The sequence below is a fragment of the Sturnira hondurensis genome, unplaced genomic scaffold (assembly GCF_014824575.4).
Source record: "Sturnira hondurensis isolate 20B ecotype Veracruz unplaced genomic scaffold, ASM1482457v3 Scaffold0000396, whole genome shotgun sequence".
Classification (NCBI taxonomy): domain Eukaryota; kingdom Metazoa; phylum Chordata; class Mammalia; order Chiroptera; family Phyllostomidae; genus Sturnira; species Sturnira hondurensis.
The window spans coordinates 3,023,664-3,051,216 of NW_028073027.1; the positions used below are offsets into that span (position 1 = coordinate 3,023,664).

General features: G+C 35.9%; 1 protein-coding gene across 1 annotated transcript; it reads right to left on the bottom strand.

Moving 5' to 3' along the window:
• Positions 1-9,028: 9,028 nt before the first annotated feature.
• On the bottom strand, positions 9,029-26,069 carry TMEM207 (transmembrane protein 207). The gene is made up of 5 exons (XM_037040657.1): positions 25,884-26,069; positions 23,991-24,028; positions 20,155-20,199; positions 19,559-19,701; positions 9,029-10,053 (listed from the first exon to the last, which is right to left on the bottom strand). The coding sequence occupies exons 1-5, from the start codon at positions 25,956-25,958 to the stop codon at positions 9,917-9,919; spliced, it is 438 nt and encodes a 145-aa protein (XP_036896552.1). The 5' UTR covers positions 25,959-26,069; the 3' UTR covers positions 9,029-9,916.
• Positions 26,070-27,553: the final 1,484 nt, after the last annotated feature.

Below are 27,553 nucleotides of genomic sequence, written 5' to 3' on the forward strand. Positions count from 1 at the left end.
GTAGGTTTATAGAAAATGCCAATAGAAAAAGCCATCTCTATATGTGCTGGTAGATCAGGGAAAGCTTCAGAGAGGAGAAAATTTTTTAGTGGAGTAAATAATGGTGATACAAAAGAAGTCATTCACTTGTTCTCAAATGAATGAACTTGCCCCCTGATGTACAGTAGTTAAATGGAATACAATATAATGTACACTTTAATATGGATTAATCTGTGTTTTCATTCACAAAAACTGGTAATTTGTCATTTAAAATTTTTTTAAAATAATATTATAAAACATAAAAAGATAAGGAAGAAAACATACAAGCTAAACACATCAGTTGTCTCAGCACACAGAGAATCTCTGGAGTTAGAAGAAATATATATATGTGTAAAAATACATTTTATGTATATTTATGTACATTTATTATGTACATTTTTGAAAACTTCATAGTACAGAATGGTAAGAATTAAACAATGTCTCTCTTACTCATGTCTATGTTCTTCCACAACTATTTTTCTCCTGAGAAAAGTTTTTGTAGCCTTTTAAACAAAATTATTGAAATACATATATAGAGCCTTTGAAAATGTATACACTGTATTATTACATTATGTTTTTCCTTTAAAAATAAAATCAATAAATATATTTATTGACAATTTTTCATGTCACATTATTCTTTTTAATAGCTGCACAGTTCATTGGCCATATGTATCCTTATTTTTCTAATTTGTTCCCTTAAACATCTCTATTATTTCCACTTTTGCTATTATAGAGAACATTGGAATAGATGTTTATTTTAAAACATATTTGCCTTTCTGTAGAGTTAAAACTATAGAATTATTTTCTAACTGTGTCTTAAAGTAGAAATACTTAATCTGTGTAAATATATATTATTTCGATAGTTACAGAACAGAAAGAGTTTGTCTACCCAGGGCTAGCAGAGCCAAAGAGTAGACACCAAGAAGTACAGTGGATAAAGAATGATTATTTTTTTTTTATGAATGGAACCACCCAGGAGAATGGGAAGCTAATCTTCAAAACCCCAAACTGCTTGATGGTATATGGGTTAGAGATTGTATAGAGCAAAATCACAAGACACAATGTGTTAGGGGGCTGGAGGTCCCGCTGAGAGCTGATTGGTCAGAGGTGAGGTAAAGTAAGAGCAATGAATCATTTTTTTAGGTCTCGAGAACAGCTCTGGGGTCTTTCCCAGTCTGCCTGGTTTCATGGGAAAGCAACCATGGGATCTGTCCAACTTAGGGCTCAGGAACTGAACCGTAAAGTCGGGAGCATATGTTTGTGATATAGTCTTTCCTGTAAACCGGTCTTCGGTCCTCGCTCCGGTGTCTGACCTGGGCCTGCAGAACCAAAAGCACCGAGCCACCAACTACCACCAGTCCTACAGGTGACACTGGCACTGGGAAATAACAGGGAGCTAACACAGGGGACTGTGCTATGCACTCCAATTTTATTAATGCAGGTTCACTCAGATTTATTAATGCAGATATAACCCAAATCTATACTAACCTAATAACAATACTAATCACTCAGAAACAAGCAGTAATACCATCACACGAGAGATTTGGGGGGTTATGAACCCTAGTCCCAGAGTCTCTCAGTCTGCGGGTCTGGGAGACAGTATGGTGAGCAAGGGAGCCGTCAGCATCTTGCAAGTTAAGCTCTCTGGAGCCAGGTGGGCAGCCGGGCAGACAAAGTCCTCGGTCCAGCAGGGCAGAGCCTCTGGCGGCTGATGCCAAGGGCCATCAGTGTAGTGTGGAGCCGCACACTGGTGTGTGGAGCTCGGCTGTCTCAGCAGTGGTCTGGAACTCGCCTCAGTTTTACCCCCGAAAGTGGTGTACTCCACCCTTCTGGGTCTCTTGATAAGTATCTTGGTTCCCCTGATGGCAAGTGGGGAATTTGCCCAGGAGCCTACCTATGGGTATCCACTCTGCAGCCATCGCTATTCTGGTCACATGTGCAGGTATTGTAGGTGTGCCTCTTTGCCAGATGTGTCTGGCGCCACTTAGGTACTTTCCCTCTTAAACCGAAATATCAAGGCTGAGTGGCAGTTATCTTGGTTACCATGAATGACTCCGTTTTGTTCTATAAAATTTTTGCTATCTTGATCAGACAAACACCATTTTATTGGTCCGGCTCTCCACATGTAACTCAGGTCAAGATGTTATCTTTAACCTGCCAGAGGTCGAGACCCTGTGACCACTACTCAGGCCCAGGTGGCTGTCTACATTGTCTTCTGCTGCCCTGGGGACTGCTGATTATTAGGGGTAAAAGGTTAGGTCTCTGAGGAATATATATGTACATATATACATGTATATATCTATATATCTAGATATGTAAATACATATCTATAGATATATATCAGGATTAGATATATATCTAATATGTATCTCTATATATAGATATAGAGATATATCTATAAATATAGATACAGATATCAGGATTCACAATTAAATTTTGTCAAAGTCATAAAGTCACAAGGACCCTCAGTTTCAATACATATAGCTCTTAAATTGACTTCCAAAAAAAATGTAGTAATTTTACATTTCCACCAGAAGTTTATAAAAGTATTTGTTTTCCCACATACTTGTCAACACAAGAAACTAGCAACCTTTAATATTGTTACCACTTTATGGACAACATGATATTATATTGGTGTATTAATCTGCATTTATTTAATTAAATTGAGCATAGTTAATCAACTTCTAAAATAATCACTAATTGTTTGCATATTTATTTCTGCAGGTAAAAATTGTAAGTTATTTTTGTTTTTATTCCCATGCTATAGCATATCTCCAATTTCAAAGCTTCTCTAAGTGTGTTATTATTACTGTCAATGGTATTAAAATATTTTTGATGGTACATTTAAATACTTTTATTTTATAGACCTCTATCCATTTTTATGTGGATTTAGAAAAGTGTCAGTCTTTCACTTATGATACAATTTAAAGTTTCCATTAAAAATATTTAAGTTTGACACTTAGTTGATTTAAAAATACATTAAATAAAAATAAGTTAAAAAACACCTTTCCAGTATATCAGAAATAAAACTCATATTTGAGTGAATGGACTTTGGTATCCAATGGGTTAATCAATGTAGTATTCTTTACATAAAATATACTGTAAGCAAAAGTTACAGTAGTTTATTAAATTTCATTGCTCATTAAAAACAAAGGAAAAAGAAGAAGGAGGTGGAAGAGGAAGAGGAGGAGAAGAAAAAGGAGGAGGACAGACAAGAAGAGCCATAAACTAGATTATAGTTAGCAAGTAAAAAAATGGACATATGCCCAAATTTAACATATAGGTTTTCTCCAGAGCCCTAAAACAACGAGACTATTCATTTATGTGCTACTGTGTATAATATGTACCAACATTTTTGGCCCAAACTTTCAGGGAAGAAATCTTTAATTTTTAATTCAATTTTATTTATTTACATTTGGGCACTTGTTTTTTTTATTATAAAGGAATTTTAGCATGCATTTTAAACATATTATGGAACAAGAAATTTTATATAGCAAATAATTACAAAACACAAGAACAGATACAATTATTTCAGGTACTACCCATGCATAATGTGCATCCTTATTTTTTCCTTCAAAAATTAGGGCAACAAAAAGTGTGGATTGTATATGGCAAAATACAGTTTTTATTTGACTACACAAAGCAGATCTCAGAAAACACATCATTTCCCTCATAAACACTTCATTATGTGTGTATAAAAGAGAAGGAGTTTTTAACAATTTAACCACAAGTATTATCACAGTTAGCATCAATAATGAAAATTTTTAATATAAAATTTTCCAATGTCTATTTAGTTCCAATTGTCTGAAAAATGTCTGTTTCAATGGGTCTCAAATTGAAAACCCCAAATTATTTGCACTTTGCCATTGATAGACTCTTAAATAAAATACTATAATTTTATTTTTTATAGTCTCTACTTGAACAAGAATTTAGGAGACTTTTGAAAAATGCAGAGAGTACTATGACATTTCCTTTGCAAAAATTTTGACTGCTCCCACNAAAAGAGAAGGAGTTTTTAACAATATAACCACAAGTATTATCACAGTTAGCATCAATAATGAAAATTTTTAATATAAAATTTTCCAATGTCTATTTAGTTCCAATTGTCTGAAAAATGTCTGTTTCAATGGGTCTCAAATTGAAAACCGCAAATTATTTGCACTTTGCCATTGATAGACTCTTAAATAAAATACTATAATTTTAATTTTTATAGTCTCTACTTGAACAAGAATTTAAGAGACTTTTGAAAAATGCAGAGAGTACTATGACATTTCCTTTGCAAAAATTTTGACTGCTCCCACAAAACTGACAGGTTAAATGTTTGTTGAAAATACATAGGGGGATGGGGAAGGAAAAAACTGGAGGAAAAAGAAAATGGAAGTTTAAAAGTAGGGAAGGAAATGCCTTTGTGAAATAGCCATTGTGCAGACAAAGGGAAATAAAGCCAACAAAATCCAGCTATTTCATGGTCTTTCTGAATTTGCTGAAGGAAAGACTGAATATAGGTGAAAAACTGAGGAGGGTTGTTGAAATCATCAAACTTTTTTATTTTCTAAATTAAGTCTTTGCATGCAAATTATAACTCAAAGAATTATGGGGAGGAGTTGAGAGATGCTCTAGTTGTAAGTTCTAGTTTTCCTTTTACTAAATTAAAACAAACATTGTATAATGTCTTTGTAAAACTATTAAATGGGACATATTGATCGACTGGAGGGATTCCATTTTAATGAAGAAAAGCTTGAAGTTTAGTAATGAAAAACAAATTAAACTAATTTGGTTAATATACCAGAAACTGAAGCAGTCAGCAAACCTTGTCAAAAACAGACAAAATAAAAAAAGAGTAAAATTAAGAAAATGCATCGTTGGAATATCAGGGAACTACAATCACAGAGGTCACTGAATCTCATGAAGTTAATATTTCAGTAATGGCTGTTCTGAGCATGTGTCAGCTATTGGTGCCTTCTCAAAGAAATCCTCTCCTTATGCTAATAAAATTATGGTAAAACTATATTTATAATGTAAACAACTTTCTAAAGCATTAACCAGTTTGCTTCTGGTCCCACACATGTACACTGAAAACAGTAAAACAAAAGCCCTGCAGTGGCACAGAATCACCCTTTTCAGTGACCATCTATTGTTACTGAGTGTGTGTCATGGGTAGCTGCCTCCTACTTTTAGCAGCCTATGAAATCATTCCTTTCAACTACATACTCTCCTTTAAGAAAAATCCTTATATCTGCAGAAAGACTTTAGCACCCTAGAAATGTTTTGCTGTCTTTAAGAAATTGACATCCCATTCTTTCATCCTACTCTCCTTATCTAGCATTGACTTATTTTGTTGGCTTTATCACAGGTGACGAGTTTCTTACATGATACCAGGTAAAAATGCAATTGTTCACCAGGTTTTCTTATTCTGTGTCTCTCAAAATTCTTTAATAAAAAACAACAGCTCCTACACCTGTAAATCTGGAAGGCAATTAGTCCGTGATACCTAAGACTCTAACATTATAAATTTATCCAGATTTAGATATACAAGAGAGAATAATCTGGATTGAAACATGATGTCAGTTTTCATATGTGATGGAAAAAATAAAAAGTGACTCTTTATTAAACATAGAGAGGTATAATTAAATTAATTACTAGAGAAAGGAAAATTCTTTTAGTTTGCTTAAGGCATCCCTTAAATGATTTTCCAAAGGGAAAGCCCTCTGCCAATAAGATAATAAAGCTAAGAAATCTGTATTCATTGATAATTTCAACCTTCATTCATTGATAATTTCAGTGCTTCTGAGCAATACCATTTTTCAACTTGTTCCTACAAAAATCTGATATCTTGGTTGACAAACTTTATTTGCTTCATGAGTCCAATAGTCAGTGAAGACTGGCATGATTTTAGAAAGAAAAATAACTATTTTTTAAATTCATAAGCATAAATAAATTTTGTTTTATCACCAAACTATTCCATTTTATAAACAGATATACTTTTATTTCATTTTGTAGAACTGTATTTAGTAAAATAACAAAAAACTATACTATACTATTTTCCAGGATTAAATAGAAAAAAAAATTAAAGAAACCTGAATAGATTTATTTTGTTTAAAATCACAAAGCAAAATGAATTCAAAGTTAAAAGATTCATTTGGAATGTATATTCCACATTTCTTTTTTAAATTGTTTTCGAATGTAGTTGTCTCCATTTTTCCCCATTCCCTGCCTCCCTGCCCCACTCACCCCCACCTCCTATTCCTCAATCCTACCCACCTTTGGCATTGTCCATGAATCCTTTATACATGTTTCTTGATGATTTTTCCCCTTCTCTCTCTCATTAGCCCCCTTGCCCCTCCTCTCTGGTTATGTCAGTTTGTTCTTTATTTCCATGCCTCTGGTTATATTTCTGATGCTTGTTTTTTTTATTAGATTTCACTTATAGGTGACATCATATGGTATTTGTCTTTCACTGCCTGGCTTATTTCACTTAGCATAATGCTCTCCAGTTTCATCCATGCTGTCATGAAGGGTAGGAGCTCCTTTTTTTCTTTCTGCTATATAGTATTCCATTGTGTAAATGTACCACTTTTTTGATCTAGTCATTTACAAATGGGCATTTAGGTTGCTTCCAACATTTGGTATTGTAAATTGTGCTGCTATGAGCATTGGGTTGCATAGGTTTTTTTAAATTGGTATTTTAGGTTTCTTAGGGTATAATCCCAGCAGTGGAATTGCTGAGTCAAAAGGCAGTTCCATTTTTAATTTTCTGAGGAAACTCCATACTGTTTTCCACAGTGGCTGCACCAGTCTACATTCCCACCAACAGTGCACTAAGGTTCCCTTTCCTCCACATCCTCTCCAATACTTGTTGTTTGTTGATTTGGTTATGATGGCCATTGTGACCACTGTGAGGTGATATCTCATTGTGGTTTTAATTTGCATCTCTCTGATGGCTAGTGATACTGAGTATCTTTTCATATGTCTCTGGGCCCTCTGTGTGTCCTCCTTGGAGAAGTGTCTGTTCAGGCCCTTTTCTCATTTCTTAACTGGGTCGTTTGTCTTCTTGTAGTGGAGTAGTGTGAGTTCATTATATATTTTGGAGATCAAAATATTCCTTTTTCTTGTTCTGATTTTAAAAATATTCTATCAAAAGTGGGTTCTCATAGCCAAGACATGTTTATTGTCTCATTTCTGTTATACAATCCTGAAGTATTTCACGTTTGGCCTTAAATATAATATTCTAGTTGAGTTTCATTTCATTGTCCACACAAGTGCTTTTCAATTCTATCCAAGCTCTATTTCATTTCCATGAAAGGTATTGAATTTTAAAGTTGTCTTTTGTAAAAGTTGTACCTAAGACAAAGGAAAACAATTGGAACTACAAAACTGGAAATTAAAGAGGAACTTGTAGTCAGGTGAAAAAAAAGTGGCTGGACCTCCTGGGTCAGGGCTGTAGAGGCTACTTGCCATGTGAGCACTTTACATACACACAACCCTTGTTTTACAGGCCCCTCAAACTCTCTGGTCTCATCCACACAAAGAGGCGTGCATGTCAGATTTCATAGACAGACTCTGATACAGGCATCTCCCCTGATGCTCAGTTTCATTGTGAGCAATATGAGCTAAAGTCCTAGATTCTTCTCTGCAGATTCGAACCTCATGATTAATATAGTTTTCTAGGGTTTATCAAAAATCTGAGATTAATAGTAATCCAGCTTCATGGTTTCATTTAACCACTAAATCAAATCTAGTTAATGGGCTGGAATCACAGATAGGCTTCCATGCCCTCTGCTGGATGTTGAAGGAAAAAGCTACACCGTCAGTAGTAAGACCTTACTGAGAAATTGAATGCTCTTTAATATGCGAAGGAAAAAATCTACGCCTGTCATAATTAAAATATGAAACACCAGGTTAAATAGAACATTAAAAATTTACTGGTGAACCTTAATTTTAATGCAGGCAAAGATTTCCAGAGATGAGGGGATAGAAAAGGAACACAGATTTATCTTTCTAAGTTTCTTTTCAAATGTCATGATAATTTTATAACCTAAATTTGGTTTATTATTATACAGTTCTCAGCGGGTCCTAAAAAGTTCCTGCTACAAAACTTTCAAGTCTCTGGTGGTCAGAGCCAAGTGGCAGAAATTATAGTGTCATTACAATGAATATTTGAGTAAGTTGGAGAAATAAATTCAGACCTTGTACAGCAATTAACATATAACAGTCATTTAGTAGGTATTACTTAGATAATAAATAAAAATGTGACCTCTGATATTTGATGAGATATTTGTCAGAAAAGTTTTTATTAAAACAAACTCTTTTTGCTACCAGCCCTACCCACCTGCTTAAAACCTATCCCCACCTCTCCTCCTATACCTAGAAAAATAAACCAGAGGCCAAGCATATAGTCTGTGTAGACTTACTCTCACACATAAATGCAACTCTCCTAAAAATAAATGCTGATCACTTGAACCTGGACTTTCACTAACTTATGACAACTACAGCTGCTGAATCCTTAGCCCCATTTCCAGAAGTGCATACACTTTTCTAGGTGTTAATTATAACCATTGACTGAATGTTCTGTAACTGGAACAGATTTTAACACACATAACTTACAGGATATGAACACAAATTCAGAAACATGAATAAAAAATAAAATCACCTGTACCCCCACAATTTAAACACATTAATGTTTAACATTTTTCTGATAGTGTGATTTTGTTTGTTTGCAATTGCAAGCCAAAATTTGTAACCTTGCCAAAATTTATTTAACTTTATACTTCTTTTTAATTAAAGTAATGCATGCATTTCATTTTAAAAGACAAACAGTGCTATGGGCCTGTGATTAAAAACAACAATGAAAAACGGCATTATCCTGCTCTAATCTCCATGGCATTATCTCTAAATCTTGTTTCTTGAGGTAATTATGTTCTTTCTTTTTTTTAAAGCCTCACCTGAGGATCTGTTTATTGACTTTAGGGAGGGAGAAAGAGAGAGAGGGATAAAAACATCTATGTGAGAGAGAAACATCGATTGTTTGCTTCCCTTAAGCACCCTGATGGGGGATCAAACCCACAACCTAGGTCTCTGCCCCAAACAGAGTTTGAACTTGCAAGCTTTTGGTGCATTGGACAACTCTCCACTCAACTGAGCCACCTGGCCCAGGCAAGGCAATTATTTTCAGTTCTTGAGTGTTTTGCTTCAGGCATTTGTGACCTAATTTCCAAATGATGTACTTTACCATTATTAATTGATTTTAAAAAAATTTAGATATTATTCATTGACTGCACACAATCTGGAATTAGGATTCAGCTTTTTTATTCTAGTCTACCATCTTCCTTCACACACACTTCCCCCTCTGTCTAGCTTGTCAATATGAATAGCGCTCATTTTAAAACTCAATACTAATTATTTGCATTATTTATAGCTTAAACATTTTTGAGGAATTCGACTTTTTGTTTTTCTCTTTCTGATTCTGACTGTGCACATGTCTGAATTTCTGCTTGAGTCATAATCAAATTATGATAATCATTATTGACTCTATACTAGGAGCAAGGTCAGATTAAAACAAAGATACTGAGGCAGAGAAAGCTGTGATGTGTACTAGAATGGAATCCTAAACTTTCTTGAGGCCTCTCTGAGCATTAATTACTGATTATTAATGAAGAAACATTGATTCAGTTATACAACAAAAAAGTATAACACAGCAGTGATACACTGAATCCACTAATTTACTACTGAAACATCTTCCTGACCAAAATTCTTTCCCTACATTCATTCTTCTTCCATTTTTCCTTTTTCAGGTTATGTTAATTGATCTCTGGAAACTCCTGCTCAATAAAAACACTGTTCCTAAATTTGATGTTTTGGACTGAAAACATCTTTAATGTTTTCAATTGGTGATCCAGATCTAAAATTGGCTTGATTTCAGAATTTCTTCATACGGAGGAGGGGGTCCTAAAGTGTTGACACACGCAGCAGGGTACAGTGTGGGGATCTGGGCTTGAAGGCGAATTCCAGCAGTTGGATTCACAGCTGCTTCTGTCCCTGGAAAAGAAAGATGCGGGTTTATAATCTTTCTACTCAGTATAAAACAGATGTACATGAAGTGCCCAGCAAAATCTGACATTTCTTGAAACACTGGAGCAACAGAAAATTATTCGTGCACTAGAGGAAAAAACTTGCAATCATCTTGGTCACTATAGCAAGAAAATTTGCTCTCAAGGACTGATTACAGTAGCCACCCCTTATTCGTGGTTTTGCATTCCAAAGTTTCAGTTACCTGAGGTGAATCATGGTCCAAAAATATGAAATAGAAAATTGTGGAAGTAAATCATTCCAAGGTTTTACATTGCGTGCTGTTCTGAGTAAGGTGATGAAATCTCAGGCCATCTCGCTCGGGCCTGTGCAGGATGTGCACCATCCCTCTGTCCAGCACATTCATGGTGCACGCTATCTGCTCATTAGTCTCTGACTCACAGGTACCAGAGTGCTTCTGTTCAAGTTACCTTTGTTTTACTTAATAATGTCCCCCAAACCGTTCACATAACTTTTATTACATATACTGGTATGATTGCTCTATTTTATTGTTATTGTTGTTAATCTTACTGTGTCTAATTTATAAATGAAACTTTATCATAAGTATGTATACATAAGGAAAAATGTAGTACATATAGTATATGTATTCGGTACTATCAGCAGCTTCAGACATCCAATGGGAGTCTTAAAATGTACCTCTTGCAGGTAAGAAGGGACTACTCTATACCATTATTGACTAAGCCATCAAAAAGCATTTACAATTTAGCAGCCAAAACTAAAAGAAACACCATTTTTGATAGATCAGAAGACAAAATTCTTGTAGACACATATGGCATTTTAGCTAATGCTCACATTATGGGAAATGTAAATCTCACTTAAATATTAAAATATTACATTAAATATTATATCTGAACTTTATCATTTTATTTATGACCTGGAAACTGCAACTAATGAAGGTAATTACTTAAAAGTTATTTATGATCAATAGTAAAAATATTAAGTTGTGAAAAGTTTGCAACTAAAGTATACACACAGAATAAAGAAAAGGCAATCTTAATTTTTAAATCAAAGTTCTTGATTTTTAGATTATGCATACTACAAGCCATTAAATATAAAAGCCAAGCATTTTCTTTATCAAATTGATCACCTCAAGTGACCATTCACTTACTGCAAAAGCTCTTTTGGAAATTTTCTAAGTATTTTCTTGAAAGGCTTTGGAGTTGCCGGAAATCAATAGTGATATTTTATAACCATCTCTCTTTATATTTTTTCCTTTGTTCACCTGGGTCTTTACCTGTCTGGGAATTATTTCATTGCTTCTTCCCAAAACAATAGTAACAACCTCCAAAAAAAGAAACTAGGCCCTCATCCTGAAAAGTCAAATTTTTAAACTGCTTTTGTATATCAAATTTAACTATCATGCCCATTCATCTACACATTGTCTCAGGCTGTTTTTTTTTTTTTTTTTTTGCATTAAAATGGCAGAAGTGAGAAGTCCCACAGAGACCATATGGCCTGTGAAGCCAAACATATTTCCTACCTGGACCTTACTAGGGAAAGTTTGCTGCTTTCTTCCTTTAGAGGACTGAGATTTGGTACCATCAAGGCGATTCCAAAGACCGCGCTACAGTCATAGAAACAATTTAGGGTAACCACGTACTAGGCAACAGCTGCATCACAGGGACCCACATATAGATTGTTCAGAATTATTACTTTGGAGCGGATAGCATTTATTTAGAATCACGGACTTTTATATATTCGTTTTATTTTGCATTCACTGGTTTGCACAACTAAGCATAATAACACAAATATTAATATAATGTGTGAAAGGCAGAGTTATATTCAGAATATATCTTACCTCCTGGTTCAGCAGTTTTTAAGCAAGTTATTTATTAACTTGAATAATCTACTCCTAGGCTATTACAAGATCTTTCTGTTTTTGTTTTCTTTCGTGTAATAAAAAGATTATGAAAGTATCTACATCTACAAAAGCAGGGCTAAATAATGTAAAGTGCTTAAAGCCTGGGACACAATAATTATTAATTAACATTTAAGTATCATTATTATTACTATAAGTATTAGCATTATTAGTACATATAAAGAACTATACTATGCTAGAAATATACACATTTTCTTTTATTTATAATATTATTTCCCAATCTATCCTGTTTTAATGGTCAGTATTTTAGTCATTATCAGTATTATTATTATAACAGACATTATTAAGTGGAAAATTTTGTGGCATTAGTGTCCCTTGCATTTAGGAAGTTTAGGATGGCGTAAGCTAAGCCTGAGGGACTTGATTAAATGGAATTAACATTCATTAGGTGTGCTTGCCCCAGCACTTCCTTGCCTTGTGGGTACTTGTACTGAGCACCGCCCGTTTTCCAGGAGAACTGTTCCTGGAGTGTTCAATACCAAGTCAGTGGTAATTTAGCTATCATTCTGCCTGGGGTGGTCAACCAGATTGATTCACAGTTAATAGCTCAAATGGTTCCCACCACTGTCATTACCCATACAGTGGTCTAGGCAACAGGATGTCGACAATTTCCCTCTGTGGTAGGCAAGTTTTATTGTTACCTGCTTCCTGTAGATTTGGCTATTGCTCTTAAACTTGCTGTGCCACAAGGCATTCATTTAATAAACAACTGAGACAATGCATTCAGAGAGCTCTTGTAAAATCAAACATATATCAGTTTTCACTTTTTTTCAAATAGTGTTTATGTACAATATCATGTGACTGGAAAAGAAGCAAGTATTATTTTTACTTTTTGATAAATTAAGTATCTGAGAGAAACCAATTAAAAGATCTTGCAAAAATCCTATGGTTCTGACAGAAGGTTAGTGAAGATATTAGAGTCTGTTGTTTAATTATGTGAAACCAATATACTCATTGCTGAGTTTTTAATAGATTTTCCACACAATTATGAGTCACTCCAATGAACTTGGCTTATTTTAACATGCCTTTTCTAACTTTTTTTTTTTACCTTTTTCCTTCTCTAGTTCATCCTTTTCTTTTATATAGGGAGTGGCTAAAAACGCCTGATTTCACAAATCTTTCATCTAGTAACTTAATCTCTAAGTGCCTTTGTTCCAACATCTTTAGAATGTTCAGAAAGATAGTGAACCCCTCACTGAGGCAGAAGGAAAAATAAATGAAATCGGAGATGTCAAGTGTTAACACAGAGCACGACACAGGTAAAAGTTCAATAAATGTGAGCAGTTACAATCATCATGCTTCACTATGAAAGTATGTAAATAAAATACTCTCCTTCCTCACCTAAATGAATCACAGAATATTTATATGTAAAACATAAAGTATTGGGAAGTAACATTTAAAGCGACAGGATCCTAGGTGTGGTGGAGGGAGGAGGGAGTTGAGTGTAGGATCTGCTCTTGCCTCCCTCAGTCCAGCTCTCCTTCCCCTCCCTGACTTGGAGCATTCATATTTGATCACTATGGGAAGACTGGTATTTCTATTTGCCTTAAAATAAGAAAAAGGAAAAAGGAAAGATTATCTTTGAAATAGCAGAAGAAATGGGGTTAAGGAGATTGGATAGTTGAAAGGCAACATTATCAGAGAGATTAGCCCTGAGGAGAAGCTAAACCAAAATGAGTGTCCCTGGAGGTGTGTCTCAGAGGATTCTCACCTGAAGGTCTGTCTACACAGGAAGTCAGGGGACCTGCTTGCTGCTTTGTCAGGGCTGAGGGGACCCAGCTAGTAACTTAATCTATTTCAGTAACTCATGAAACAGAAAGAAAGAGTTTCAATGTAGATTTTGTGGTAACTTTTTATTTTTTGTTAAAAATATGGAGAAAAAACGACAGGGATTCCCTTCTTAGACTCTCATATTCTTTGTTTTCTAATGAACACTAGATTGTGTTCTACCTCAAGCCCTTCATCAGGGGACCCAAACCTTATATTTTTTGTTTTTATAATTTTTAAATGTCTCCAAAAATAAGGGTGTTTTTATTCAGCTTCACAACCTGATTTTCAATGAAAACTTATCAGTCACATTTTCAGTGAATTATAAAAATGCTCATTTATATTAAACTTAAACCCCCTTTTAATGGCTCCTTTGTCATTGCTTCTTTTTTCAAACATTAATTTAAAAATTAATCTAATAAGCCCCCAATTTTATGTCTTCTTCTTGTTTCAGTCAGATGTATTCTCTACTTATTCTTCCTGTTGTATAGTCCTTAGTCTTATGAATTGGAGAGCACTGATCACAGACACTAGAGATTGTGGGGGCAACTTTGCCCATAAGTTCCCCCGTCTGCCACGGATGAAAATAAGACTGCCAAGACAGGATCTCCTTAGGGAGGAAAAGTGGCCAATCCCTCAAAGGAGAAGGGCCAAGAGCCCCTTCCTCAAGGGGCTTTTATTGGGTTTGCATGAGAATATAGGTAAGGATCAAACAATAGATGGCATTCAAAGAACTATGAGGGCTTATTCTCAGTCAGGGTCAGATAGCTAAAGAGCCATAAAACTTTGAGGGACACACTTCTTGCTTGGACCCTTATCATTTAAATGAGAGCATTCTAAACAAAGCAGGTTTCACAGGATTTATCTGGCACGTATTCTTTCTTATGCCCAGTCATCCCGGATCCCGCTCTAGCCTGCAAAGGGCTGCACCGCCTACCCCATCATAGGTTTTTAGGCTTAAGTGGATTACAGCCAGGAAGCGCTTCTCCCAGACGGAAGTGGGGACTCAGGTTATGTCAGAATAGTCGGGGGGGGGGGGTGAGGGTCTATGACGCGCTCTTCGTTTCAGCNCGCCCCCCCCCCCCCCCCCCACCGAGTCCTTCCATGATAGCCTTCCAAGTGATTGTGTCTGGCTTTGTTTGCCCTCCTCTGAGAGGTTGTACCCAATATAGACTATATGACCAAGCATTGGGGGCAGGGGACAAGCTTTGTCTCCTTAGTGGCTCGCATTCCAGAGGTTGCTCACTCAGCCTTAGCCATGGGGGGCAGTTACAAGTCCAAAACCAGGCAGAGCAGTTCCCCAACAAGAGATTTGGAATATAAGTGGTTGTTTGAGGATTTTGATGATTTTTCTCTTCTTCTACCCTACTTTTACTGAAAAACTAGACTCATTATTTTTTAAAAAAATCACCTTCTGGAGCCAAATATGTGTTCTTATTTTCTATTTACACAGTTGAGGGAAAAAAAAGCTTGGTTGTAAAGCTGTGTTTTACACAGCTGTGTTTTCTGTTGAATTATTAGAGGGAAAGGATACCAGAAGCTTCATTAACATAGGTAAAATAATGAAATTTAAAAAAAACTTTCAAACACTATATTATTTTTACTCCTGACAGAGATGCTAAAAAAAAAGCAAAAAATACCTGAATTATACTAGAATTGTTAGTCTCTGGTGATTGAAAGAGAGCAAGAAGGCCTCAGAGACTACTTCGTGGACTACCCCATTCAAGAGCACATGCGGGCAGTGAGCGGGTCCTTTCGGAGATTTCAGCAGAAACAGGGTCAGAGGAGCTGGGGATGAAGGAAGGGTCATGCGGGAAGGAGGGACTATCTGGGAGATCCTGGAGCTGGGTCCAAGAAAGGAATTGGGCCCGAAGCAGAGCAAAATGACATAGTTTTAGGAATAGTATGGACATGTTGATGATGTTAATTCTTCCATAAAATAAATGTTCGAATATCAGTCCTTAAATTAACTTCAACTTCAAACTGCAGGTTCCTTCTCCTCTTAATCTTCATCCTTCCTTTCTCCTCCCCTGCTTTTACTTTCTTCTGGTCTTTCTCCTCTTCCTCATTCTTTAACAGTACCTCCTTTCCCTTCTTATCTTCCATGGGGTAGCAGAAATAATACTTCTCCCTTTTGGGCTCATAAAGACTTTAATCATAGCATGTTTTTCATTTTGGAACCATAGGTCCTATGAGAAAGCAAGGAAACCTGAGAAATCTAAGCACTGGATCAGCTGAGAACTTTGAAAAGATATGTTTATTGGCCCAAGAGGTGCCCCTGGGAGCCAGGTGGTTGGCCAAGATTTCTGAGGACCATTCTTAGACAAAAGTCTCATCAGATATTCAGAAGGGGTAGGCTGGTGAGGCCTTCCTTAAACACCTTGGATGCAGTTCCCAAGCCAAGTGTTTTCCTTCCTCTCTTTAGTAGTTCTAGTCAAAGTAGTTGGCAACCTGAGTCATGCAATATTATCAGAAATTGGTAGTGAGAGAAAGTTCCTATTGTATTTTAATATCAGTAAATTTCAGTTCACTCCAGCCTCCAATAGTCAGTCAAAATTCTTCTGTTGACTTTTTTTCAGTTGAGGTAGACTTCATAGGACCCTGAGAATCAAACTTCTCAACCACAGGTCAGGAGAGCAGAGCTGTTTCAAATAATATATTAAAAAATAGTGGTAATAACTTGAAAGAAGTTACGAAAAAATAAATTAGAAGTCTAGAAGGAACTCAAGGTTAATATAGCAAACCTAGTCCCTTCATTAAAATGTTTTAAATGACCCATTTCCTACAGAGGAGAAAAACCTATCATTCCCTTTGTGCTCAAGGGGTGACAAGGAGTCCAGAAACCTATTTCATGTTCTGCTATGTCACCAGTGTCCTCATGTGAGTTCTCATTTCCCTGCATTTCTAAAGAGTGGCCTTGAGGAAGACTCAGAAATACACCCCGTAATCTGCAGAGTGGGTGCATGAAGCTGGCAGTAACCATACTCAATTCCACATAGTCCGTGGTGCTTGTGGAGGTGGAGGCTGTGGTTTCAGCCAATTGCTTCCTCTTTATCACAAAAAAATCCTGGTAGTGGTTTCCTCACTTCCCTTTTGGATGGCAGCTTCTTCTATGGAAATACTAGGTAGGAAGAATCATTTGTATAAAGAATTGAGAGAATAAAAAGGATCCATTGGGGAAAGGATATCCAGTATGGATCTGGGTTTCCAACTAGCTTAAAATTTACTTCCAAAAGTTACTAGTTAAGAATATGTGACTAGAGGACCAGAGATGAACACTTCTTAAATTACTCTTCTACATTTTTTTTGTTTTAGTGAGGAGAAACAAAAGTGCCACATCAAAGGCTATGTGAATGACTGTTCACTGGGTATACAGCCATCCAGAGTCCTCAGCGGACAGATGGGAGATGGTCAGTGAATGGAATAACCTAACACCCAACCCTGTGTGGGTGAGGGGAAAACATTATGGGAAGGGGCAACTAAATCTGCGACCTCTAAGATGGAAATCGATAGAAGTGAACTTCGTGATACAACTTAAGCTGGGGGAAAGTTTAATTCTTCCTTGATCAAAAAAAGGTACAGAGCTACACCAATTGAATTAAAGAGGAACAGAAGGAATAGGGAAGGCGATGAGGATTCTGGAGAGCAATGCAATCTCTACCATTAAGAAATGACAATATGAAAATACTTGAAAGCCCAGGATATAAGGTTGTGTAGGCTGCTAAGCCATAAGTATCCTGCTCAATATTTTTTTGGCTTCTTACCCTTAATTCTGGACAATTTGAAGTCTATTACTTGACTTAGACAAATATCTGTGTGGTACATTTACTCTGTAGAGTAGATACCCTCCAAGAGAATAGCCACTTTTCCAAACTGGTATTTAGGAACTAGATATAATATCTCAAATGCCCTGGATGTAATGCCTAGCACTTGGTAGATAATGAAATAAGTTTTGACTATGCTATTATTTTAAAAAATGATTTTCCCAAGTATTTTCTTTTCCTGTCCATAATGACTGCAGGGTAATATAGAGAATGTGATTCTAATGCCTTGCACTCAGTGCTATTATAAGCAGATTTTGAAGTACCATATCAGCCTTGACCCCTTCTCTCACACCCACACCTATTTAGGTAAGCTCAGGCAAGTTCAAGTTAATTAAAAACCATGTACATAAACCACCATTCAGGAAATATGAGATCATTAGATAAATGAGGATATAACCATGGCATATAAATTGCCTTAAAATTATAACTATATAAGTGGGTAACTTTACTTAAATTTTTAAAAAGATTTTTCTAAGATTTCAGGAAGTCTTCCTTAGAATACTAAGAGTAAGAGACGGGTCAAGAGGACCTCCGTGAATTCTCCTATGTAGGAACTCAAGTAAGTTGAAAGGAACATAATCACACTTGTTTATTTAACACCTCTAGTTAAATAAAGAAAAATAGACCAAAGTAACCATGTTGACCCCTTCGACTCATGTATTTTGTTAAAAGGTCAGTGACCCTATTTTCTCTATGTTCAGAAGAAAATAATTTTGATTTTAAGAGAACTAACTATTTTCAATGGATATTTTAATCATCTTTCCCAAAACAACCACTTCTCAAATTGGCAATATTCCCCTTGGTAAATAATGACTTCAAAAAAGTCAATAGTAAATATAATCACTAAACCTTAGAGTAATGAATTTTGATATTAAAACATGTTAGTTTATTTTTATGCCACTTTTTAAATTTAGCTGTTAGTTTTTCCAGGACATGCCCTATACTATCTATTGGAAATCTTTTAAAAAATATTTTGTTTATTTATCTTTAGAGGGGAAGGGAAGGAGAGAGGAAGAGAAACATCAATGTATGGTTGCTTCTTGTGCATCCTCTGCTGGGAACTGGCCCCTGCTGGGAACTGGCCTGCAACCCAGGCATGTGCCCTGACTGGGAATTGAACCGCAATTGTCTGGTTCACAGGCCCACACTCAATCCACTGAGCTACACCAGCCAGGGCCCTATTGGAAATCTTATGTGGCCCAAGTTTCTGAAGTGCAGTTGTTAATCTCTACTAAGCATCTTTGAGGCAACTGTGGTATACACAGTGCAGTAACCTAGAGGGAATGTTTCATAACAGATATTCCAAATGAGGACAAGCCTTGGAATTAATCATAGCTCTAAGACCTCAGTTTTTTCTATGTTTTACCTCCTAGTACAGACTAGAAAATAACAGGAGGGGCATGGTGCAGGGGGCGTAGTGGGAGCAGGCAGGATCAGGATGCTGCCAGTGTGTCTGGGGAAAAATATAAATATTTATACTCCATTGCTTAATTCCAAGTTTTTTAGACTTTGCATTGTCAGCAGACAATATAGAATGTGTGGTTCAATGTTACTGTCGATGAGGGAGGAAGAGAACTACTAATGAGACTATGAACACAGGACAGCATAGAATGATATCCAAATCTCAAAAACACTTTTCTGTACCTTCAGCCCTACCATTTACTTGAAGTGACCACCCCCACATATCTCTTGTTTCTGCTTGTCTACTGAGCAGAATATTTACATTCTATCCATACTCAACTATAAATCACTTTCCCAAGACCCTAGTTTTGTTTGTTTGTATTTGTTTGTTTTCTTTTGTGGTCTCCCTATTTCTGAAGTTTTCCCACTTACACCCTTTCCCAGTTCATGGCTTTACAACTCCAATAAACTATGTCTGGTTGTAAAATCACAAATCTGCTTTCCAGGGATTCGTTTTTTTTTTAATTTATTGCAAAACTGTAAGTTTTCAAAGAGCAAGTTCATAAATGTGCAGACAGCTCACCATAAACAGAGTCCAAGTCTCCAACAGCGAAAACAGCCATGGTGGGTCTTGAGGAACCCAGTTGGCATCTCCTCAGCCAGCACGGAAGGCAGAAGAGCACTGCTCCGCAGAGCAGAGCCACCAGGAAAATTAGCATCAAGAACCTGATGCCAGAAGAATAAGGAGAGGAGTGAGGTCTGGAGTGTGAAGGGATCTTAAGAGCTCTCATTACTTTCTGAAAAGGGGGCAGGAACCCACAAGACTCACTGGAGCAATCTGGGAGGCTGAATTGGTTAAGCAACATTCGCACCACCTCCACCCCCACCACCACTTACATTTTCACTGAGCCTGGATGTATGCTGAGCTCAGAGTGGGCAGTGATTTTACCTTTAAAGATTTTCAACCAGGGAGTGAGCTATTATTCTTAAAGCTAGTAAGTTTACTTAAATAGAAAGAGATGTTTCTACATATTTTGATTCACAGGACTTCTATTACTTTCCTAATAGGTATGATTTCATGTGCCATACTTATTATGTAGGAAAAGGACTGTGTGTGTGCACACATGCACACACATATATAACCAAAGGTTTTATAAAACAAAGTGAAGATGTTCTTACCAGATATACCAGTCATTTGGGTATTGATCTTTATAGTTTATGCACCTGGTGATAAAGAACAGTTAGTGTTGGACCTCTGAATGGCCAAATGTATTTTTTGGACCACAATAATTGTTCTGACACCTAATTCCTCAACAATCACTTACTCACTGCAAGTCCCCTGACACAATGAAGCAAATGTTTTCTGTATGCCCACTTCATTCAAGGCACTGAGGATACATGTAAATGGAAACTGTAAGATCCTTAAACAGGTAACTGCACAGTAGTAGGTTCGATGCCAGAGTTACAAATACTGTTGTGCATGAAGAAGATAGTGACTAACTTTTCAGGGGTAACGTGTCATAGGTATTAGATATTAGGAGATAACCACCCCAGCATTCTGTTCTGTTATTCAGAGATGCAAAATTCTCAAAAATGCAAATTCTCCAGGGAAGTTTATAATATCTATCAACCTTTGATATCTTGGGGAATAGCAGCACTTCAACTCTGGTTGGAGAAACAAGTTAGGATAAAAGGAAAATGAATGAATGTGTCCATTTCTACTATTTGCCAAAGTGTTGGAAGTTGATTTTTTCGATTAGGATGGTTAAACCACTTGTGTGCCTCAGTACAACTTAATGTTTCCAAACAAAGGTTAAAAAGATTACACAGAAATAAAGTTCACAGTGTAATTTTTAGGTGGTTTAACTCCCCAGGTTTAGACACTATGTGCTATCCATTCCAGAGTCCCTTTTCATGTCACACATTGTGCTTTGAAAGTATGTTTGCTGACGGACTTCCTTCATACCTCAGTAGATGGGTTGCTGTTAAAATACCCTGGGATTAAAGAGTGGAAAGCTGTTCATCACAGCCCGATAAGCTTCGGAGATGGAGCTGCACTTACTCATGTCTTCTTCAGCCATGGTTAAAATAACACTCAGTACTTCTTAGCTTGAAAGCATTCATAAATGTCAGCTAACTTATTGCTCCCAGTACCTCTAAGGAGAAATGTGTTCCATTTATCACCCTACTTTTCAGAAATGACATTTTAACATATGTGAATGTCAACTTAAAATTTTTACCCCAGCCCTAGTTGGTGTGGCTCAGCAGATTGAGCAACGGACTGTGAACCAGAGGTTCTCCAGTTTGATTCCCAGTCAGGGCACGTGCCTGGGTTGCTGGCCAGGTCCCCAGTAGGGGTCTCAAGAGGCAACCACACACTGGTGTTTCTCTCTCTTTCTTTCTCCCTCTCTTCCCCTTTCTAAAAATACATAAATAAAATTAAAGAAAATTTTACCCCAAATATTTAAGACAAAACTCAGTCACCCAGACAAAAGTTTTTCTGGGTGTTTGTTTTTGTACCTAGAGGGTTTAGTCAAAAACACAGGTACAGATGGCTGGAAAAAATGGCAGCTGAAGTATGACTACAAATCATCCTAACATAAGTGACCATCGATAAAGGATTTTAAAAATAATTAATGGCATATCTTTTTAAAGAAATATTATCTATTTATCAAAAAATGTAGATTTATATTTATAGTTAAAAGCTTTGATAAGTAAAACAATATAGGGCCTTCATTTTTATTTTGTGTATATTTTATACAAATGTAATGATTTCACTAAATAGGTATTATACAGTTGTGTATATACAGTACATCAAATTACTAACAACGTTTGCTTCTTTTGAAGATAGTTCATGAGGCAATTTACCTTTTCTATATTTCTATATTGTTTAAAATTTTACAATGTACATGTATCACTTGTAGTCACATTTTAAAATATTATATTAAAATATGAAAAATCATTAAAATGTAGCATTCTGATTTTGAGATGAATGCAAGGAACTTTTCTTCCTGTATTATTCAAACTTAAAAAAAAATGCTTCTTGTTTTTGAGTCTTGAAATCTAAATTCATGACCAGAAGTGTGGACAGCTTCATTTCCCTCCATATATAAATCTCTGCTGTTCTTTACATTTAAAAATTAACCACATACTTATTATAATGTCAATTACAAGTTTAACTACCTTATTTTATTTCCTAGCTTTAATTTTCGAGCCATTCAATATTTTTTCCTGTGCTAACAGTTATGCAAACTGACTTATTTCACTTTCTGACACTGCACACCTACTGGTGGATTTTCTGATATGCAGCAAAATAGTCAAGAAGCAGTTAGCTTGAGAAATGCAAAGTGTTGTGAAATTTAGGAATTGCAGGCACCTTTGTGATCATTTATTTCCCCCTCAAGATTTTATACACTTCACCAGTGAGACCCAGAAAGTAGGTGGGGAGGTCCCTAACTGCCCAAAGGACTTGACCTAGAATATGGCCCTTCTGGCCCCGTGGCCTTCCTTCCCTTCCACTTGCTGTGCTTTTCTCAAGTTCAATTTTTACACAGGAATTCTTGAGTTATGAAAAAAAGTATCTGAACTGTAACAACATTCTAATTACTCAAACTTTAGACGTAAGATTTTCAGTGTAGAAAAAGTTTTATTTTTTTAAAGATGAAGTTATTGCTCAGAGATATGTATGTGCTTGGTCAAATTGGAATAATGATGCTAATAAGAAAAATGACATTGAGGAAAAGTGTTTCAGACAATGACAATGACAATGACGATATGTTTCAGAAATACATTTCCAATATCAGACTTCTCTAGAAGTAGTTGTTGAAGGGGATCTTTTTTGTCCCTACAGGCGTGACTAGTGCCCTACTTTACTCAAATGTTTTGAAGATGATTTCTTCTCTATGAGGATGGTTAGAGGAATTCATCTTTACTACTGTTCTCAGTGCTGAGAATCTGTGGGCCTAAATAAGATTGACTATTGAAATATAAACTTATTGCTTTGATAAATTCAAGAATATATCATGTCATTAAGCAGCACATGACTGTGAAGAGAACCAAAATTTTATATTTTGAAATATATATTTTAAGCTATTTCTTAGGAAACAAAAGACTCAGAAAGAACTTTTGACCATCCCTATTCCCCTCTAAGAGATTCAGATGGAAAGGTCTACTTCAGAAAGGGGATCTTAGGATGTTAGCCTTAATTTAAATTAAGAATGATAAATAAGAGGGCTTCAGTCAAAAGCTGTTTAGCTAGACTCTGTGTCCCATTGTTTCTCTGTTGCCTAGTAAATATTCACCTGCCTTGTATGCTCCACACTTCCTCAATCACCTATAAATGGCCCAGTCTCACTTTTGCAATCTAAAATCCAGTCTCCTTCTTTCTCCATTGTCCAAAATAATATATATGTCATTTTGCTCACTGTATTTGGAATTTCTATGCTTATGTGAATTCCCAGTGCACATGTATTAAAATTTTGATTTTCTCCTGCTAATCTGTCTCTGTTAACTGAATTATTAACTCAACTAGAAAGACTTAGAAAGTGGGAGAAAAAGTATTGTATATTTTTAGCCCCAGCAAGTATATCTTAAATGCACTTTGAAATGTACATATAACACAGTTTTAAAATGTCATTAATTTGCTTCTATTTGAAACTGGATTATCCAGAAAGTTAACTCCCATGACTGACGTGATTTATAGGTATGAATGCAGCCATAGGTGATGTATTGATTCTTTCATGAACATAAAGAGCTCTCAAAACCTGAACAGGGGGGAAGGTAGTAAGCAAAAATACCTAGAAATCAACAAGGCTTCTTACTTTTTTAACAAAGTTGATCATAATAAAAGGGGATTTTCTTTTGCTTTTAGAAAAATTAAGCAACTTGCATTTAAAACTATTTTCTTTTTCTTGCAAGGTTGTACTAGCCATTTGAAACTCATCTGGGGTTTCTTAAATGACTTCAGCCTTTTTTTATTCTTTGAATTTTGAAAATGCCTGCTGCTATTTACTTACATTTCATTTTCTTCACATGGTGGGTCCGAGAGCACCAACTGAAACACATGTTTAGAACAATAAAATCCAACTATCTTGTCACTCTAATCCTTTAATACAACAGCACCTAGAGACAATGTGGTTTTATATAATTTCATTTGCTTTTTTAATTAAAAGCTTTGGAGCATAGTTTATTGCCAGGCACACAGAATTTTAACTGGAAAAAAGTCTCTTGGTAGGTTTTTCCAACTCAGCAATGGTGGAGATATATATTATAAGTCAGATTTCTATCTTACACACCATTATAGATGGATGTGAAATTGCTTTTTGTGTTTTCAATAGGCAGGTTTCTTGCTCTAAAAAGCTTGTGCACCTTGCATTTTCTCTTTGTTTTCATATTTTAGTTAGAGGAAGAAGGTTAAGTATTTGTATTACTGTCACACAAAGAAATCAAATTCCCTACATGAAAACAGAACTTCATCCCATTAGCATTCATGAGTGTTAAATATATGGCAAGTGGAGTGACTTCCACCTGTTTTAAGGCTCAGATTGATGTAAAGGTACTACATTCCTGCTGATATTTACATTTCTCACTTTATCAAAGAGGGAAACAGTAATAGGTTTGATGGTTTTGTTTTAAAAGACCCAAACCATAAGCAATCCCACACAATTATTATAGTTCTCTGTGTTGAGCCTTACAGTTTACAGTAACTCACAGCACAGGGGAAAGAAAGTCCTCCTTTCTAGAGGTTTTGTTTGTTTGTTTTTTCCCTGCAATGAGACTTCTCCTGTGTATAATAAAAAATCTTTAAATGTCATTTACATATAGTCCTAAATATGAGTTGATGAGGTTAGTGAAGTATTATTTTCTCAGTCTATAACACAGAAATATAAAGCCGAGTAAGTAGTTACAACATTTAAAATTACACATGTGGGAATTTTGTGTGAGATATAACTTTTTCTCTCCTTAATCTCAAATGCATCTTTATCAGCACCTTATGTTTACTCCACCATGTTTATCTGGGCAAAAGGATTTGTGGAGTTGCAGATAGAACCATGCATGAATTGGCCATCAGAGAGCATGGTAATGAACAATTTATAAGTACAGAATGTAAGTTTCAGTCTCTTTGCTAGAATGTTGCAAATACATTTGGATACTAACTGAGAGGAAAATGAACATTCAAAGTTTGCCCATCAAGAGAGTTTATGTACGAGTACATGAAATCATGTGGGGTCTAGTTTAACAGATAAACAAATAATGCCAGCACTTCACCTTTGAGTCACTGCCTAATCTTCTAGCAGGCTATACCTTAGCAAAAAAATGAGTACCCAATACATCACTATTACTACCTCACTGTCAATGCATTAGCCGTCAGACTTCAGGTTATAAGGAAATGGAGAGTGAAGTCTTGTATTTTCAGATCCGAATCTTTCAAACACATTGCATTCAAGTAATACAGCTACAAAGTTGTAGGTGTTAGTCTCAGTGAGATGCTAGAGCAGAGGACCCAAAATAAACTCCAAGATGGTTCTGTCCATTGTTTAGCAGTGGAAAACTGTCAAGTGTCAAGTGTGGCTCCAGGCAAGAGTAACGGAAATATCTTAAATTAAGATATAGCATTTTGCTATGTCAATGGCATTTTTTATTTAAAAACATTTACAGCATAGCAAAGTTAAGCAAAGGTTGCACTGTATTATATATCTTCAAAAGCAACAGAACTGAATAAAGAAGAAATAAGACTAAAATCATGAACCATTTTGTTTTCAGTATCTTCGGCTCATAAGAGTCTAGTAAAACTTTCTGAAAGGAAATCTTTGAAATGTGTGATTGAAGTTACCCAAAGATCAAATCCATAACCAATCAGGTCCATAGAGGACACCTGAAAAGCTTTCCCCAGAAAGAGAGATGGTTACCTGGAACAGTGGCGAACACACGCTTGCCGTTTTGGAGATCACTGAAGTGAAACTAAAAGGTCTGGATCTCGACATACTTAAAGGACAAGCTGCTCAAAGATAGTGGTTTGCTGTCTGTGTTTGTTTTCCTCTTTCTCAGAATGTGTTAGCTTCTGTATAAATCACGCTCCCTTCCAGAGCACTCATTAATGATGGCTCCTTATGACGGGTAAAGTGCATACTGGGGCAGGAATGTTGGGTGTATGCTCACAGGTACGAGAGTTCAAGGAATTTCAGGTTAAGGTCAGAACCCTGGTACTGTTTGTCAAGCATTTAAAAGCTGATCTGCAACATTAGCTGGCTGTTTAAATAACTTAACAATATTCAAGTGCATGTTCTATTCCAGGGCATTTCTGGGTTTTATATAGAATCTTGTACTTGAACATTCACTTGGTTTTCTCCCCTTTGTTGGTCCCTTTGCTTCTTCTCCTACACATTATTTTCAGTCCCAGATCTAAGCCAAGCCTGGGCATAAAAATTTCCATTCCTAATAATGATCACACCCTACTTTTAAACAGATTATATTTCAATGTTTATTAAAATAAAACCACACAACCGCCAACAAGAATGTTTGCCAAAATATCTAAGGAATTCTGAAAAAGAACAATGAGGAGGCATGAAATATTCTGTATGTTAAGATATTAGAAGAGTAGAAAATTTTATAAAAATTGGCACTAATACACATAAACAATAAGATAAAGCTACCAGAATAGAGATCTCAGAAATAAAACAAACACGGAGAGCTATTTTTTCTGCCATTTCAAACCAGCATGGAATAGATATTATTTGGAAAAGGACAAATAACTAAGTGATTAGGCAGAAAGAATGTTAAAATGCCTAACCATGTCCATAACTGGTTAACTACAACTTATAATTATACCCACAATGACAAGTTTAAACATTCATTATACAGTGAGAGGGGATAGATATGGGAGGCAAACCTTGTCGTACATGGCTGGGAAATTGGGATAACCTCTCTGGAAGGCAATTAAGCAATATTTATATACCTAAAACCTCACTAAATCCTTTGGCCATGAATTCTTCTTTCAGGAATGTATCTTACAGATATTACTGCACGTGGCACAACAAATTACAAGCAGTGATGTTCACGGAAGCAGCATTGGTAAAAGCAAAACATTGGAAAAAGCTGATGTCCATCAAAATGGGACTCGTTAAACACAAACTGATTATATCCACTCAACAGAATACTAGGCAGCTATTTAAAAAGGTGAGGAAAGATCATCTTTTTAATGTTATGTATAAAAAGGCTTTCACGAGTTATTAATTAAAAAATAAATTGTAGAGCATTATGTTCTCTAATCCTGCTAACTTTTGTGAAATAAATGAACAAGTATAGCTATAGTGTTTTCCCCCTGTATAAAACTTACATATACAGAAGTCTGTCTAGAAAAAGTCCAGCCATTATTAATGTAATGAAAAGAGTTTGTATGACATCAATGTAGCCCGGCAGCCAAGGAGACTAGACTAGAATGTGCATGTGCAAAAAGTGATGACTTCACTGTACTAGTCAGTGGGGGTGGTATAACCCATTGAATGAGCATGTGGACTGTGTCATCATCACATTCAAAATGACTGAGTGAATAGAGCAACAATCTGCATCATATTTTGCA

What these genes read in the sequence shown, in the direction of transcription:
- TMEM207 (XM_037040657.1), bottom strand. Translation starts at nt 25,958, where the DNA reads ATGTCGAGATCCAGACCTTTTAGTTTCACTTCAGTGATCTCCAAAACG. An exon ending in TGTGTTCGCCACTGTTCCAG is followed by an intron (nt 24,029 to 25,883) that starts GTAACCATCTCT and finishes CATGTGTTTCAG; the next exon opens with TTGGTGCTCTCGGACCCACC. An exon ending in CCATGTGAAGAAAATGAAAT is followed by an intron (nt 20,200 to 23,990) that starts GTAAGTAAATAG and finishes CTTTATCACCAG; the next exon opens with GTGCATAAACTATAAAGATC.